This window comes from Patagioenas fasciata, chromosome 10 (genome assembly GCF_037038585.1).
Source record: "Patagioenas fasciata isolate bPatFas1 chromosome 10, bPatFas1.hap1, whole genome shotgun sequence".
NCBI classification, from domain to species: domain Eukaryota; kingdom Metazoa; phylum Chordata; class Aves; order Columbiformes; family Columbidae; genus Patagioenas; species Patagioenas fasciata.
Genome location: NC_092529.1, coordinates 11,796,886 through 11,813,861, shown reverse-complemented (window position 1 = coordinate 11,813,861; position 16,976 = coordinate 11,796,886). Strand labels below are relative to the sequence as shown.

The 16,976-nt window shown below is 45.7% G+C and overlaps 1 protein-coding gene across 1 annotated transcript; it reads right to left on the bottom strand.

Moving 5' to 3' along the window:
* Positions 1-184: 184 nt before the first annotated feature.
* TMEM40 (transmembrane protein 40) lies at positions 185-6,190 on the bottom strand. Its single transcript, XM_071813150.1, has 9 exons — positions 6,005-6,190; positions 5,094-5,147; positions 4,260-4,295; positions 3,928-3,960; positions 2,497-2,562; positions 2,104-2,175; positions 1,947-2,021; positions 1,258-1,320; positions 185-807 (listed from the first exon to the last, which is right to left on the bottom strand). The coding sequence occupies exons 1-9, from the start codon at positions 6,069-6,071 to the stop codon at positions 788-790; spliced, it is 486 nt and encodes a 161-aa protein (XP_071669251.1). The 5' UTR covers positions 6,072-6,190; the 3' UTR covers positions 185-787.
* Between the last annotated feature and the right edge of the window lie 10,786 nt (positions 6,191-16,976).

Sequence of the window (16,976 nt, the reverse complement as noted above, 5' to 3'; positions counted from 1 at the left end):
CTTTTTTTTTTTGCAGTCTGCTTATGATTGCATTTGCCCTACATATATAATGTGTAACATGTCCTTATGAAATGAAAGGAATGTCTAAGTTGCACTTTATTTTACTCAAAAAAGAAAAACATTAGGGGTTGAGTCAAATCAAGCACTTTATTTTTCCTCTCAGAAGAGATGAAATTTGCTGCTGTTAATAGTCTCATTACTGCACCATTATGTCATTGTGTGTAAAATCTCACCCAGCCTTCACTGGGTGAAATCATTATACACCCACTGCATTGAGTTCTGCCACAATAAATTAATCTGCTCCAGTGCTATTGCACTGTTGGGGCTCAACTGTGTAAGCAAGCAGCTGGTGTTTGCTGGTGCGCAGCATCACAAGGGGTGACGAGGAGGCGGCTCGGTGGCTGCCAAGATTCCTACTGAAGCATCTAGAGCCTAATCCTGAAGCAGCTGAGGATAATATTGGTCATTTTGTTGATTTTGGCACAGCATAGGCAGACTAACGCAGTTGCATGGGTGAGGGAAGGACAATGTGTTTATATTTAATGGAATTAAATATAAACCCATAACTAGATTGTCTTAGGAGCTCTGGTGAGCCATACAACACTTCAGAAGAAAGAATAGGATGCTGTAATGCAGTTTCAGCCTTGTTTTTGAGGGAATGATGTCTTTCTGTGGTTTAATATTTCACATCAGCTATTACGTTTTTATCTTTGCCTCATGAAGCAGTTCTTTTAATACCAGAAATTCAGGCAGCAGGATTTTGTGGAGCTCTCCTGAAATACTCCTCCTAGGCAGCTTTCCTCATACCTGCATGATGAAGAAAAGGGAGACTTGTCAGGACTGTTTCAAGTTGTCAGGTATCTACACAGCTTTTCAGCATTCTTCATATTTTGTGTTCATGAACACAGATAAAGATGAGACTGGAGGCTGAAGACTTGATGAGAAACCTACCCCCACTCCCTGATTTTCAATTGAGCTACAGAATTCTTATTCAGACATTGTGAGGAAATAGTTAATACTTCATACAGGGCAGAGTATTAAAAATGTGAAAATGCTCTGCTACATGGAAAGAGTCAAGAATAATTAATTTTCATACCGAAGCAGCTGTAATGAACTGCAGTGATTTTTTTTTTTTTAATTAAGAAAAGAAGACAGGAAATTGTAATTTAGAGAAGTTAGTCTTAAAACTTGCCCAAAACGAATTACCCAGGAAGGTCTAGGGAATAAGCATGCAGTCAGTAAGATCATCACTATTACCTGTTGGCCTGAATTTGTCAATCAGAGGAACAAAACTGTCAAGTACGCTCCGAATTCGATACACTAATTGTGAAAACAAACATATTTAGTCAAGATGAGACACACAGCAACATAAAACATAAAAAATAGAAAAACGTCAGAAAGCAAATATTATTGCAATATTAGTGAACACAAGATTACAAAGGAGACTTCGGTTTTGAGTTGGGAAGCCTTAACTTGCTGCTAGTTCCATCTTTCCTATGCCACCCCTAGGGATTGCCAAGAATGCCCATGTTTTAATATCATTTTCAGTAGCTGCTCTTCCGCAGGGTGTCCACCCTCCTCAGTCCCAGGGGGATGAATGGCAGCCTGAGTGCGCAGCACCTTGTAGAGTGTGTCTGGGAAGATGCCTTGCTGCTAAAATTATATGCTGTCATGGCAACTGAGCATTCAGCCATTGCTGCAGAAAGAGGTGACTCAGGGTCTTGTGATCACTGAGAATGAAAAATGAGTCAACCTTTCCCTTCAGTGTCACTCAGGCGTTTGTCTCCTGCCACGCTACGTAAATGTGAATGAGGTGTTACGGGATCGTTACGTGATGATTTATGGAATCTCAGCACTAGCAGTTTCATAGACGTGCGTAGTTTAATGACCGTGTGACCTTGCAGCCTCAGTGTGGATACAGAGCTGACTGCTGTAGATGCACTTACCCAGACCAAAGTATATACCAGTTGTTTCCAGGGAAGCAAAGGTGATTAAACCAGTTCCAAGAGAAATAGTCCAATCTAAGGCAAAAAAGTAAATGTTTGGCTTTTTTCATTTGTCCAGTGTACAACAATTTATCCTTCTGTTGTAGTCTTGCCTTACCTTTGTAGTAGTAGTAGCAAATTAGTAAAGCTCCAATTGCAAAGCAAAGAATGACAAAATGAAAGAATTCATCTGAAATAGAGAGGAAAAATCAGGTCACAACTGTAGGCATGGCCCTTACAAATACACCTTACAGTACAGTGTGTCACCCAGCAAATGAAGTCTATTTCCACATGAGATGTCTTATATACTAGACTCAACTGCAAAACATACATGTACACAGGTTGTTATGAGGACCTTTAATCTAGAAACCTTGATGCAGTTCAACAAAGTACTCATGTCAAAAAAGCAAGGCGGGGGGAGGCTTAAACAAGAAATCTTACTTGTGAACTAAGATTCAACAGGGCTGACATCAGTTGAATTTAAACACAAAAAAAAAAAAGGAAGAATTACCATCTTTCCGTATGCCCATCCACCGCACCGTCCACTGACGGAGGCGAGTGTTCTCATTCTCATGTGCTACAAAAAAAGAAATGACTTATTGGCATGGAATTCTGAAATTAAGGAGTTTAAAGTTGATTTCCCTTTTTGTATCTGAAATAGATTCTCAGAGCAGAATATGTGTAAAACGGTCCGTTCAAAGGAAAGATCTGCACGCCTTTTAGAAAGATAAAAGTAGCAATTTTAAAATCACCCCAGAAATAACAAGTTTTGGATTTTTAAAAAAAAAAAAAAAACATAATCAGATGGTTGCATTAACAATACATAATTGTTTCAAAGCAGTCTGTGTCTTTTCTGTCTAGTCTGGGACAACCAATAGTGTCAGAATTACAGTGGGGGAGTAAAGCACAATCACAGCTACAGTAATAGGACCATCTAACCAACACGAAGCGTGTGAGTACCGTTAGTCTGCTTAAGGCTGATGTTGAAGTATTTCTGCACCCCCGAAATTAAGAACTGTAGCTGATAATTAGTCTCCTATAACTAGCTATACTAATACACAGAACAGCATAAGAACAAGCTGAGTCTTTTTAGAGGTTTAAATAGCATTTTGCTCTACACTGGTTGTGAGAAGAGCTGCCAAATTATGTTATTTCTCTGATTGTATTGTCTAAAGTCAGAAAGAGCTGAATATTTTACCAGATTTCCAATGGCGTGTTCAAGGCAGAAGGTTTTTCCCTCTGTTGATCGCTTGAGGAGACCCTTAGGCAGCCTGCTGCAGTTTACCTTTGGGAGTTGATTCATCACAAGTTTTAGATGCTGATTTCACTTACACTGGGCTGTGCAGCCAGGCAACCGCTGCCTGGCAGGGAATTTAATTTTCTCTAAGGATGTAAAGGAGAGTGCTGGAAGTATACTCCAGATGAGCTGCAGACTTTTGCTATTGTGCTTTTGAACCATGAAGCAACTGAGCTTTGCCAAGAAATTCTGTTCTGGGTCACCAGATACTGGAGTCACATTTTTTAATTTTTGATTCTTTGAGCATTCTGGATTGATCAAGTTCTGTTTTGGGGACAAGCTCTGTTACTGGACTATTAATGTTAATGTAGCACTGCACAATTCTGACTCACAAATGTTCCTCTGTGCAGTGGTATGAATGATCTATAGATGCAGAATTTATCAGAACATCAATTCAATGTCTGTTCTGTATTATTCTGCCTCCTAAATGCAGGAGTCCCACTGTAACTTTGCATCATGGAACAACTTGCACAGTAGTCCTTCTAATAAAGCATTACAGTGCATTTTAATAACTGTTCTCAAACTTCTGCTTTTGTATTACAAAATATCTCAGAATCAAGGAGCTGGTATAGCATCGCTAAGCAAAACTCAGACCTGAAAGACAGCATCCACAAGAAAAGCTTCTGCTTGCTTGTTTGTACTTACCATCCACAGTTGAATCTTCTCTTCTGGTAATCTCTGAAAAGCAACTTAGTTTTACTATTTCTGATGGTAAAACTACAAATATGTTGTTTCCCACCATTGCACACTTGCAAGCACAGCGAGTAGTCACTATTTGGTGACTCAGTATAGACACAAGAGCACTTGAAAGTGCCAGGAAATGAAAGAAGTTAAGAGGGCCTAAGAACAGATGATAAATAAACAACAAAACTACAGATTTACAGCAAGAGGGTTATTTTTTAATACATAAGCGTATCAGAAAGAAGAAACTGCAGCTACTGTCTGCCAGCAGGATGAGGTTATCTGGGAACTCTTACCTGAATGTCTGTAGGGAGCAACCTCTGCTGGTTTCCCTAAAATATGACACAAAGATAATGTAGATTAATATCCATAATAAGTATCCATATCTTGCTGCCAGTCCTAGCCTGTGCAGCTCTGTTGAAATTGTGGTTGTGTAAAAGCGACAAGGTAGGTACCGACTGACTCCCAGAGAGGGCAGCTCTGTTGTGAGTTATACAGTTTGAAAGTGGGAAACATGAATGGATTAACAACTCTCCATATTCCGTCTCTCACAATAGCTGGGATTGGGTAGAATTAGATCACCTAATGTCAGTTTAAATTATCTGCTCTTACATCCAGGCTAAGATCAACCTAAGACATGAATTAAATTACTAAAGCCTTGACTTTTTTACATCCATGGTTCTATGCCGCAAGGTGATAGCTATTTCTGTGGGTTGACACATTATCTGCATTGTGCTTGTTTTCCATCTTTCCTTTGGAAGGAAAGGAAAAGCCTCAGGAATGAGACCCAAGGTCCTTGCTGATGATCAGCACTGAGGGCTGACTGCAGACCCTGTTAGTGGCTGTGCTAGATATTTTCAAAACTCTTTCGCTGCATTTCAATGGCGATTGTGCAGACCCAGGCAGCAGGACTTCTCCCACCACAGCAGATTTTGCTGTTCTGGTCCGACTCAAACCACAGGGCATGGCTGAGTGTCAGTATTACTTGAGCTTCATCTTGTGGGAAATGCCCTACCACCAAATTCTGACTGGTCCTTTTGCTATGTCTATACCTGTTAATATACCTTTGTTCGGAAGTCAGTTTATATTTATCTCTAGTAAAAATCAACACTATTGTCACTTTGTCGTACCTCCAAGTAATTTGCCTTCAGTCTTCTGTTTTCCTAAATCTTCCTTATCACTGTCTGGAGAGAGAAAGCAATTCTTCTTAATATTAAATAAAAATGCACCAGCAGTATCAGAAACAACAGCACTGTAGTTGTTTGCTCATAATATAATAATGGTGTATAAAGGGGTGTAATTAGAAAGTTCTTATTTTAAACATATACATCGTCAGCACTGCCAATTAGTTTGAAAATATTATTTCTAAATGCAACTCATTCGATCTTAATCAGCTAGTGACCTTCCATAACACAATAAGCCAATATCAGCATTATCACTCCCATGTTGCCTGTCACTTCTTAGTCTCTCTCATTTTTCATAAATCAAAATGGTCTAGTGGCAGCCAAAGTGACTTTTGATACACTGTGATGTTTGCTGATAAGAAATAACAGAGAGGTACTGTAGCATTGCCAGCTACTACTGTACATGGAATACTCTTTGCTTCCTGCTACAGCACAGGCTGTAAATGTAGGAGTAGTTATATTTATCCAGTCCTAAAATGACATTCGCCCCTTTGAAGGCAACAGCGAAGCCGACGTGGCCCCCGGTGAAAATGACTTTGACACCCGTGGTCTAGTCCGTAAATACACTGAAGATCATAGAAGTTCAGATCTTATATTTGGCAAGAAATCCTGCAGCAGGATTGTACATTTCTGAAACCTCCAACTGTCACAAGAGCAGAGGCAGCCACTGTTTTGCTGCTGCTGAATCTGGAGGTACTGATTATCTTCTGTGTTCTCCCTTTTGAATATTCTCTTACTTTTTTTCAGAGTTATGCAAAATTGTTACTGAATTTCTGCAAGTCTCCGATGTGAATCTCTCATGAATGTGCAATCAGACTAAATTGTGTGTTAGGAAAAAAGAAAATAAATCCTGTTACCTTGTATATCTTCATCCATGGACTCATGGGGTGAGTTTTCAGCTCTTTTTGCCCCTTGTGAAAGCATGAGATTCCTTTCCAATCGCTTCAGGGGTTTGAATTTTTCATCTGTTTTATATATAGAGAAAAAAATATTAGAATAACAGATTTCACAATGCTTTATTAAAGACCCTTAGTCTTATTTCAGCTGTGTTTTTTGCACACAAGTAGTACAAAGCATTATGAATGAAAGCATCTTATACACTACTGTTTAGACTTTCTTAAATGGCTGTGGTGGATGCCTGAAGTTTCATATTCTGGCCTTTAATTTGCCCATAATGCTGCCCCTGTGAAAATTCTCGCTCCCTGCAGCAATAGCAGCTGAAAGGTGCTTTAGCTGCTCACCGTTCCCGGGGCCGCTTCTCCCATCAGCCCGCGGCCTGTGCCGGTTCCCCGCGTGTGCGCGGTGCCAGCACCCTCTGGTGGCACAGAGCAGAGCCCGCAGAGCCACGCGGGACACGAACCCGCGGGTGCCGCGCCAGGCTCTGGCCGGCCGCTGGCCTGAGAGGCTGGAGCTGCAGCTGGTTCTTAACACATTCACATTCAGCTCTGAGGGCCAGCAGGTCTGTGCATCTCTTCATGATGAGCTGGAATATTTGGACGAATGCAGCTGGACACAGTTCCCCCAGCTGTGCGGTGCTGCTCACTGTACAGGAGCAGGAAGAGGGTCCCTGCTGATCCGACAGAGGAGCAAAGCTGGGCTGCTCCCCAGGCTGGGAGGTCTCCCCCCTTCATGAACATATTTGATCAAGGCAGAAACAGAAGCAGGATCTCCCTGAGGATCTCCAATTAAATTCAGGGTAATCTTAAGTGAGTGCATCTGTGACCTATTAAAGACAATTAATGAGTCTATGGACCCTGTGGAACTGCACTTGGTTTCTTATTGCACAACCAGGCAAGTGAGAAGTACAGCGCAGACTTTGTATCTTGTTGTCAGGTTCAGCACCCTGAGGGGCATCCTCTATCCACTCCTTGTACTTACTGTTACATGTGTTCTGTGGTCATTTGCAAAAATACTTTCAGCATTTTTTTATTTCTTTCCAGTATGAGAGCATAGAATGGTCCAGGCTGGCTGGATAACAGCCCATGCAAAAAGGAATCCTGAGTGTCATGAATTCAGCTAGACAGGAAAACTGCAGCACCACTTTAAGACAGAAAAATGTCTTTGGCATCATCATCCCAGGACATCCTCTCTCCCTAAATTAATAGGATTTTTTTTTCCCCCAGAAGAAGCCAAGTCAAACTAAAGAAAAATCTTCGTCTCCCATTATCACAGTACCTAACTGACTTTTCTAAGCAGTATTTCTAGACATTTTAGTTGTTCACCAATAGTCACTTCCAAGAATATATCAGAGTTTTCAAGCTGGTGTCAGGTCCCACTGGCACTACAGTAGTTTTAATCAAATAGCTGACGAGCAGCGAGGTAGGACTCACCCTTTTCCTTGCAGCTGGGCAGCTGCCTATACCCAGATGGGTTGGTTGTCTTCATGAAGAGGTAAAGAACAGCCATTGCCCTGGCTCCTTTCTTCTCTATGGCTTTCAGACAGGCTGCACAGCCTCCAGGCAGGACATTGCAGCTCTTGAGGAGCTGAAAGAAAGGGAAGTATATTTACAAATAGTCCTTCCAATAAAATACAGCCTGTAAAAACATATCCTGCTATACAGATGAATGTATTTCACCCCATCTGTGGGAAATGTTATTCCCTACCCCCACCATACAAGCTGAAAATCATGGACAAAGAGTAATGCCAAAGATGCGAAGAGAATGTAAACTCCATTCAGCAACTCAGAGCAGAGACATCAACTGAGAAAAAAGCGTGTTAATAGTTAATAGTTAGCTATTTAAAGAGCTGGAGAAATATAGGGTCTAAAAATGGACATGCAGTATTTTGCAGCAAAACGTCACTACCAACGGTCTTGCCTAGAAAACAGTGAGCTAAACTGATCCTGAGGAATTTATACAAAGCCAGTTACTTTTTCACACGGAGAACAATAAAGTAAAAAGCAGGAGCCTGAGTGTCATTTATCCAAGTGCCCTTTTACAGCATTTAGCATGTGTTAGATATCAGACAATTGGACTGTATGTTTTTTCTCTGCCAAGTGTATCAGAGAAGTATAAAAGTATCTGTATAACCATGTCATACAAAAGATGCATGTTTCTGTAGTAACTTACATTGTTCTGTTCTTCGGTATTCACAATAGGTGGATTGGTGGTGGCTAAACATTTTACAAGTGATTCCCAGAAGGACTGGTTCATTTTCTCATGGTTCTGCAAGTATTTGGCATCAGCAGTAAAACTCCTCTGGAAGATGCCTGGGAGGAAAAACAAGCAAATCACTGTGGAGCAGCAGAAGTGGGTTGTGTGGTAGTGTTCTGTGGTGCTTGGTGTAGGTGTCCTGACAGATCTCAGACTCTATTGGATTCTAAAATCAGCCTCTAACATCAGGCATCAGACTCTAACAGGCTGCCCAACATCAGCATGTTAAGAGTACAGGGTAGAGACTAGTGCTGTATTGCATAAGGCAACTCAGTCTGCCAGAAAGTGGTAGAAAAATGTTCATAGTGCCTACAAGTTACTGATGTCTATTGTCTCAGAGAGGCAGGGGAAGTATTTCTAGTTATTTATCAGATGCTTGTTCTGCCCATGCTGTTTTAAAGACAGGCACAAAGACACAAAGGGCTGGATACCAAGATCCTGAGATAGCTTATGAGGCATTTAATACACAGCAAGATCTCCTTGCATCTAAATTCCCACAGGTACATGCCCAAGGCCTGATGAGAAGCCTGTGTAAGAGCCGGGAACTGGCTGCTGGTCTGTCTTTCACAAGCAAGATGGATGGAGTATCTTTTCAGAGGAAACAAGTTTCATGTACTTGCGGCCACCCCAGCAAACACTGTTGTGTGTATTGTGAATGAGCTGAAGCTTTGATCCTTGTGTGCTACCCTTACCTTGCTGTTCTTCAGTAAGATGTGGGAATGGGCCATTCAAGTCCTCCATTGCTGTACCTGTTCAAAAGGGGAGAAAAAGCATATTTAGAAACAGATCAGCCTGACCTTCTCTATTTTTCTGTCTTACACTTGATTTTCTGCAAACATGGCGCCTATCTCTAGGCACTTCAGTTTTGAAATCACTTCTCTATTGCAATGGGAGTTTCACATCGTGATTCATTTACCTTCCTGTGAATTCTCCTCTGAGTAAGTCTTGCTGGGCTGGCCTTTGGTTATTAAGAAACAAAAGTCTGATCATCACAAGTAGAACAAAAAGAAGTCTGACTTGATCATTCACATTGTTGGTTTTTTACGACTACCAAGGTGTCTAATTAACTCTTTACCATAGAGGTGAGTAACTCAATAGGCCCTGTTCCATTCACAAAACAGAACAATTATTCTGTACCTTTGACATCCCTGTACTTAAAATGTACTAATCGGGGAAAATAGTAGAAATAGTTCATAGGAGAGCCCCACAAGGTTTGGAATCCTTGTCTCACTGAAGAATTTGCACTTCAACATCTATTCTTTCCAAGCTGTCATGAAAAGGAAATTTCCACAAGCTTTAGGTTTATGAATTAAAACCGTTAAAAGTGTCGATTCCAGATTTCTTACTGATATTTGCCACGGAAAGAAAACATTCTGACATCCCCCAAATCCAATTTTTTCCTTTTGTTTTGCTAGACTTGCCCAAGACATTTTGGTTTGAGGCTGTTTCATTCTGATGATGCTTTTTTTTTCTTGTGGTGATTGTGGTTCTGAACAGTTGCCTCTGCATACTGAGGTCCAGGCATCCTGCACTGACTGCATCTCCTCTCACCCAACCGTTCAACTAAACCACTATTGTATTGAGAGATGCAAAAGGAGGTTTTTGTGGGCCCTGAACTGCAGTTTCCACTATGCAGGGTGCAACAGGAAAACATTTATACACCCACAATTTTTCTTACAATATGACTTTTGGTCCATTCAACCAAACACTTTCAATCAAGCAGTTTGAAAACTAAGTATTTCCTTTAAATTTGCCACATGGAAAACTCTTTCTTTTCCTGCAGGCAGTTTCAGTTTTCTAGACATCATCACATCAATCAGAAAATACTCCAATACAAAATCCAAAACAGGTCGAGCTGATATCTTCAGAAGGACAGTGTAACATACAAGCAAAACCACCTTCATTCTGAAAACAGAACAACCTTTTCATGTGTCAGTTGTCAGACAGAGGAAATTAGACACAAATAGAACCTCCCGCCCTCACCCTCCTTTGGAACAAGGATCGAGGTCCCACATTTTTGGTATGTTGGTGATTCTGGGGACTTTCTCCTTTCCTAGGCTGCAAGTGTTCTTCAAGCGATGAGGTCCTTAGTTTGAAACTCTTGTTTAGCCAGTGGTTTGCTGTTTGGCTCTGGGAAAATTACATAACCTCTTTAACGGCTTCTAAAGGTTAAGTCTAGGAAACTGCTTACCTACCTCCTATGTGCATTGTGAGAAAAAAGAAGTATTTTAAGAACATTCTGAAAGTATTCTCAATGATGACTCTATGCACGACATCTACAATGGCAGATAACACGTTTTATTTAACCGTCTGACACACCTGGAAAAACTGGCAAGTTTTTGGACAAACAAGCTTTGAACTCTATCAATTAGTCTAATAAAAGTTCTTGCCTCTCCCACAAACCTTGCCTGACTTACATACCGCCTGTGATGCTGTAGCTGCGGCAGCAGCGCTGAGTGACAGTCGCTGGCAAAGTGAGACCGTGAGCACCCGATAGGGAATGCAGGAAACACATCTGTGCTCTCTGCCGGGTCAGCAACAGCTCATCTTGAAACACAGGAACCAGCTCACCACACCCTGGACAAACTCGTTCTCAGCCACACAATAACGAACATAATTTCTGTGCAGTTATGTATCTTCAGCCATGGTTTTCAGCACATCTAAGTGTCTTTCTTGCCTCTCTGTTTACTCAGCTTAAACCTTGCAAGAGCGTTTGATTTTGTAAGCTAAATCCTTTCGACTTCTTCGAGGACTGCAGAGTTAAAATACCAGGCCTAAAGGAACAAAATTATGCTAAATATAAACATTTATCTTCTCCCTGAGTTCCATTTTATAAAAATATTTATAAATATCTACAGATTTTACTGCTGAGTGAAATGAGGAGGTTTGTCTTTGGGGCTCCTAACACCTAGTGAAGGCCATGTTCATTGGCACGTTTGAGGCCGGTTGCTCTTCCTGTGCCATGAAGCTGTCGCAGGAGCTGCCTTACGCTGACTTTGCATCATCCCAAAGGCAAAGCGAGCAGGTTGGCAGTGGCAAATCTGTCCCCCCACGCACAAAGCAAGAGCAGATAGAACACTGGAGGCACAGGAGGTGCTGTCAACCTCTTGCTATCAGAGTGATTTACCTTAAAACTGTTCATTTGCCCACCTGAATGACCAAAGTGCTCAGCTGTACCAGCAACAGAAACACATTTGCCTAATGCATCCCGCTCAGATAAGACCTGGGTGCCACAAGAGGATCCAGGAGCAGCCAGAACCTGCTCTCGTCTGCCTTCCTGTGCCTCCAGCACAGCTAAGCCCTGTCAGTTGCCAGGCTTTACGTAACTAAGGAAGCTGGATACATGATTTCTCTTAGATTATGGACAATTAATTCCTTTGTGGCTCTTCTGGAAAGAAAATCAGATCCAAACAAAGGATAAGTATAGGCATTTAATTATTGTATGTTTTAAAAGTGATTTAGTTGATTATACCTCATAATGAGGGAAGGATGATAATACACTGACATTTCAGTCTGACCATGAGCTCATTGAGGAATGACAGGAACAACAGATCTCATCTTGCTTTCCCCACAGCAAATCACAATTTAATTGCAGTGAGGTCTTTTTAACATGTTAGAATAAAATTTGTGTGCAGAGTCAGATTCTCCCCATTGTTTAGAAAGTGAAGCTAATAACTGCCATATACAACTTTATCTTAGCTGCTGAAATATATCTGAGTGAAAGAGTTCAATGGGATTGAAACAACAACAAAAAAGGTAAATGAAGTGAAATAAGGTTGTTTTGACTTCAAAACAAAACCTAGACAATCCTAAACCTTTGCCCTTTGAAACTACTTTTACCTTTCATTATAATTTATATGCTGACGCCAAACCTTTCTACATTTTGTTTGAAACATAAATGTTTAGTCCCTCCCTGCCCTCCTCTCAAACCAAACCGCCTTCATAAAGCACACCTACAAGTCTTAGGCTGGTCCTAGTGGCTGGTTCCACAGGCAGATGTCCTGGAGGGCTGTGGCCATGGTGGAAGCTGGTAGTTTCTTCCAGCGAGACAATAAAAACTGATCCGCGCCAGCTTGGTTTGACACCATTCCCACTCTAGTCTCCTCAGGCAACGCCAGCAGTGAGATAATTCTGCTATTCATCTCCTTGCCGTCCTGCTGTCAAATGCAGTTGAAATGCAACAGAGACATAGCAAAACACCAAGCCTTTTCACTCTTTACAGCATCCTTGAACACAGGCAGGTGGAAGCCCACCAAGTACATGTCACCACGGGGAGGGCAGCTCCCCAGGCTCAGCGTGACCACCCCGATGGGGTGAGCAGGGAGCGGGGACGGCCCGTGTGCGCTGTGCCGCAGCTCTGGCGCTTCCCTCCTCGCTGCCGGCTCTCACAGCGAGCCCTGGCTCGGTGCAAGTGCTGCTGCCAGCCCCGCACCCGCACACCTGGCGCGGTTTGTTGCCTCTTTTCCATCCGCGTTGCTGAAATAATGACAGTGCTCCCACATGCGCTTACATGCACCACTTGAAATTACCTGGTTTGTATTTCTCCTTACACGCTGTGTGCTCCTCCGTCTGGTCACTGGAAAGCTCTGAAGGCAAGAAAATGAGTTCATCAGAAGCCAGAAGAGCTCGTGTTTGTACTCTGAGAAAGTTAAGACAAGCAAATCTTCCTCTACACATAGAATGAGGGGATTACCACAACGATTTTACAGGGGAAAAAAACCAAAAGCAAACAACAACAACAAAACAAAATGTGGAAGGCCATTCTGGATGACATAGAAGTTACAGGGAACACTGGTGCCTTGCCCTGCAGCACCACAACCCCTTGTACAGTGTTGTGACGCCTCAGACAGTAATCAACAACAAAGCTGTGTACGAAAAGCCAGGACACCACCCGAAACACCCTCGGTCTCAGTCACAAGAAGCTTCCAGACCCCTCCTGGCACTTACCTGCAGGACTCTGTGGTGGGTCAGGATCCCAGGGCAGGGTGTGTGTGGTGCCAGCCCTGGCGTGTGAATGCAGGCGGGCGTCAGCGCCGGCGCCGGGGCCTCACGTGGGCTCCCTGACTCACAGCCAGAGCAGTGGCGGCTCTGCGTTGTCTTCCAGCCACCAGCGGCCACGCTCCAGGCGTGGCAGGAGAAGCAGTGTGTGTATTCCATGTCCCCGAGCTCTGGGGAAGGAGGCTGGGGGGTGATCCCACTAGTCCAGGGAGAGGAGCTGGATGGCCTCCTGGCCTGTCCCAGGCACTGCTGGGCCTCAGCTGCCATGCCCAGCCAGGACACCCTACCCCACTCTGATGGAGGTTTGCAGTCCTGGGCACACTGACCTCTTCCGAGGTTGTGTGCACAGTAAAAACCTCGCTCAGGGAGCATCTTAACAGGGGGCTCAGCGCCCACCCACAATGGGGTCCATACTTTGCAGCACCACAAGCTAGTCACGGCCATCAATTAGGGCCCATCAAGGCCCCCTTAACCAGGAAGGACCCTTGTTGTGCAACAAATATTCCCTCACCCCACAGACCCTCCACAGGCCCTGTGACTGCCCAGACCAGGCGCCCATCACGCCTCCCGCACCATGCACCAGTCAGGTTGGTGTCTCTGTCTGTTGCTGGCCATGGCCGGGGGCTCACCCAGCCCCTCTGGGCCCCACCACTCATGGGGGAGCCCCGTGCCTGGCTGTGGTCAGCCAGGACTGTGCCCGGGCCCGGAGATCAGCCAGCACTGGTGCCTGGAGGGGTTTGCTGTTGGTACCACTTGGACACTTGTGTGACAGCTCAGTCCCGCTTTATTTGGATAGAAAGGGCTGATCCCCAAATCAATTGGTGGGGGCTCTGCCATTGCACCCCAAGCCCTGCCATGTGGGTGCTGCCTTCAGCCCCTGCCAAAGGGCTGGGGTGATGAGCGACACGAGGGAAGGTGGCCACCATGCTGGTCTTGCTGCAGCAGAGGGGCCAGGGACAGGCTAGAGGGTTGTGGGGGCTGTGGCGAGGGCGAGCATGACAGTTTTCCAGGCAAGAGCGGTGGATGCTGGCATCAGGTTCAGATACAAGGGCTGCTGGAGGTGTCTGGTGCAGCTGTCCGGGCTCAAGTGGAGGTCGCTGGTCTACAGGTTGGTAATACGTTTTATGAAACCTGCTGCCGGACCGTACCTGTGGAGAGAGTAGGCTGCTGAGTCGCGAGCTGCAGACGGGACACGGGGACTCTCGTCCGCAGCACAGCCCAGAGCTCGCACGGCTCACACCACAGCCGAGCTGCTGGCTCCCCTTGACCGAGGTGGACACCTGCACCTCAGGGCACGGTCGAGCAGGGGGTCCCTCTGGGCAGGTTCCCCTCAGGAGCGGTGACAGTGCACATCTCGCCTTCTAGGGCGACCTCATCCCCACACCTTCTCTTCCTGCCCTGGCTTTGCCTGTGCCTGTCGCTCCTGGGGCTGCTCTTGGCCAGGCAGGGTCAGCCAGAGCTCACTCTGACTCCAGCCAGAGCAGATCCCGAGGAGGTGGCCCAGGAATTAACAGGCCAATTAAGGCACTCAACAGCAGCGTGAACTTCAGCAGAATTCTTTGGCCAACCACTAACTTGTACCTTCACAGCAGCCTGAGCAGAAAGGCTTCATGGCTACAAACAGCTACCTAAGGAAGCAGTGGAGGGGGAAATCAGTAACTTACACTGCCTTCCTTGTTTGCCTCCGGACAATGATGATAACCGTTGTTGAGACTGGGATCAGAAGCAGGATTACAGCTGCAACTATCATACAGGTATTTCGGGTATCGCTAGCACAGGAAACATGTTCGATCACTACATCCGCGGAATCATCTGCTTTCCCCTCGGCATTGGAACGATCTGCGCTTCTCTCATCGGGTACATCTGCAGGAGCAATTCTGTACTTTAGTCTGTTCCGTGCACCACTGGTAAGCCTGCAGCACCTTTGATATAGCCAGCAAGTTCTCTGTTGCTCCCAGTGCTGGTGCCTGGAGGCACCATCCCACCCTTTGGGACAGGGTGTCCCACCGACAAAACTCAGAAGGCCACAAGGAGAGCACAGGGTGGAGCGCAGCAGCTTCACCGTTCGCTCCTTCAAGGGACGCGGACAAAGCCCAACCCTGCAGCAGGGAGTGCCACCCCAACCCGAGGGGACGGAGTCAGGCCTTCACAGCAGGCACTTGAGCCTTGCTCTCCCCTTCTGCCTTTTCTCCAGAATGGGCACCACTGCAGGTGCTCCCAGGTTTCAGGACGTGCCTCCTTTAGGGACTCCCAACGGGATCGATCAGTACCTGAGTCAGTTTGAAAATATTCATATACTCTGCTATGGTGGACTTCTCCTGGCTTGGGCAGCACTGCCAAAAAACAGAGACGACAGGTAAAGCCTCAGCACAGCTCGGGCACAGAGCATGCAGGTTCCCTCCAAGCCCAGTCTGGCAGCCAGGGCATCACTTTGGACCCAGCTCACGGGAAGGATCCCGCTCTGTGCTGCTCTTGTGCTTCTGGGAACTCACAGCAAGATCTGGGCTGCAGCTACAGCGGGAGGTACATTCGTAAGAGAGTCCCATTTCCCACCATCTGTGGAATGGGGTCCAGAGGCCCCCAACTCAAAACACTTTCAGCTTTGGCTGCTGACGTGACGTGCAAGAGTGGGCACTAGGGGAAGAGCCTGCTGCCACAGCCCGGTCCTAATGGGTGACACCGGCTGATCACGGGACAGCAGTTACCTGGCCGACCAGTGTCTCGCATCCCCTCCAGTTTTCCACCAGGGACTGGCAGTGAGCGGCTGCTTCCTTCTGGAAACGCCTCCTTCTGCACAGCCTTGCGGTCCATATCTTGAGAAAGAAAGGGGGACAGCTGGATCAGATGGAACCCTTCCCATCAGGGAGGTGGCATCTGCAGGAGGCAATACTTCTCAAAGGCACCAAAAAGGATTAGAAACAAGGCCTGGGCTTTCAGGATTGCGCCTCGTCCCCACTCCAAACAGCCACGCCTGACCTGCTGGGAGACCAGGCAATTGCACGCGACCTCCTGGTTCCCATTGCACGCAGTGCATCTGGCAAACTGGCAAGCGACGCTAAATGCCTCCTGCAGGGCGGACGGGAAGAATCTGCAGCCAGGCCAGCCAGGGAAACAGCCCTTCAGAGAAGGCTCCTCCGCAAGGCCCTCACGCCCTTCCCCCTGAGCAGCAGCCATGGCCACATTTGTGCCAGCCCTGCTATTGGCCTGCAGACAAGAAATCGAGCTCAGTCCAAAAAGGCAGCGGAATGAGCATCTCCACCAGATTCCCAGCACAGGAAAGGGCAACCAGCATTACTTGAGACCTTGATCCTGCCTTGAACCGGCCCTGTGGGCAAGCAGTGCTACATGTGAGCTGAACACAAGTTCAGCACACACCAGGCCCTCCAATCTGTGTGCTGACGCCTGCACAAACCAGCTCTGAGCCCTAATGGTGAAATGGGGGCAGCAGCTGCCCCTGGCTCTTGGCTGGAACCACAGCTGGCAGCAGAGGCTCTGCACCATCTCTGTGTCTCGCCAGAGCCTGCAAGGAGTGAAAGCCAGCATCACTGCGAGGCTCTGATCAGCCCCTTCCCACTGTGCAGGCCACAGCGTGTCCAGATGTGTGGCTGCATCCTTTGGCTGTCCTGTCTCATATCTAATGCCGAGTGAAATAGACCCACCGTGTCCTCCCTGGAGTTC

What these genes read in the sequence shown, in the direction of transcription:
- TMEM40 (XM_071813150.1), bottom strand. Translation starts at nt 6,071, where the DNA reads ATGCTTTCACAAGGGGCAAAAAGAGCTGAAAACTCACCCCATGAGTCC. An exon ending in TTGCTACTACTACTACAAAG is followed by an intron (nt 2,022 to 2,103) that starts GTAAGGCAAGAC and finishes TTTTTGCCTTAG; the next exon opens with ATTGGACTATTTCTCTTGGA. An exon ending in TGGTATATACTTTGGTCTGG is followed by an intron (nt 1,321 to 1,946) that starts GTAAGTGCATCT and finishes TTTCACAATTAG; the next exon opens with TGTATCGAATTCGGAGCGTA.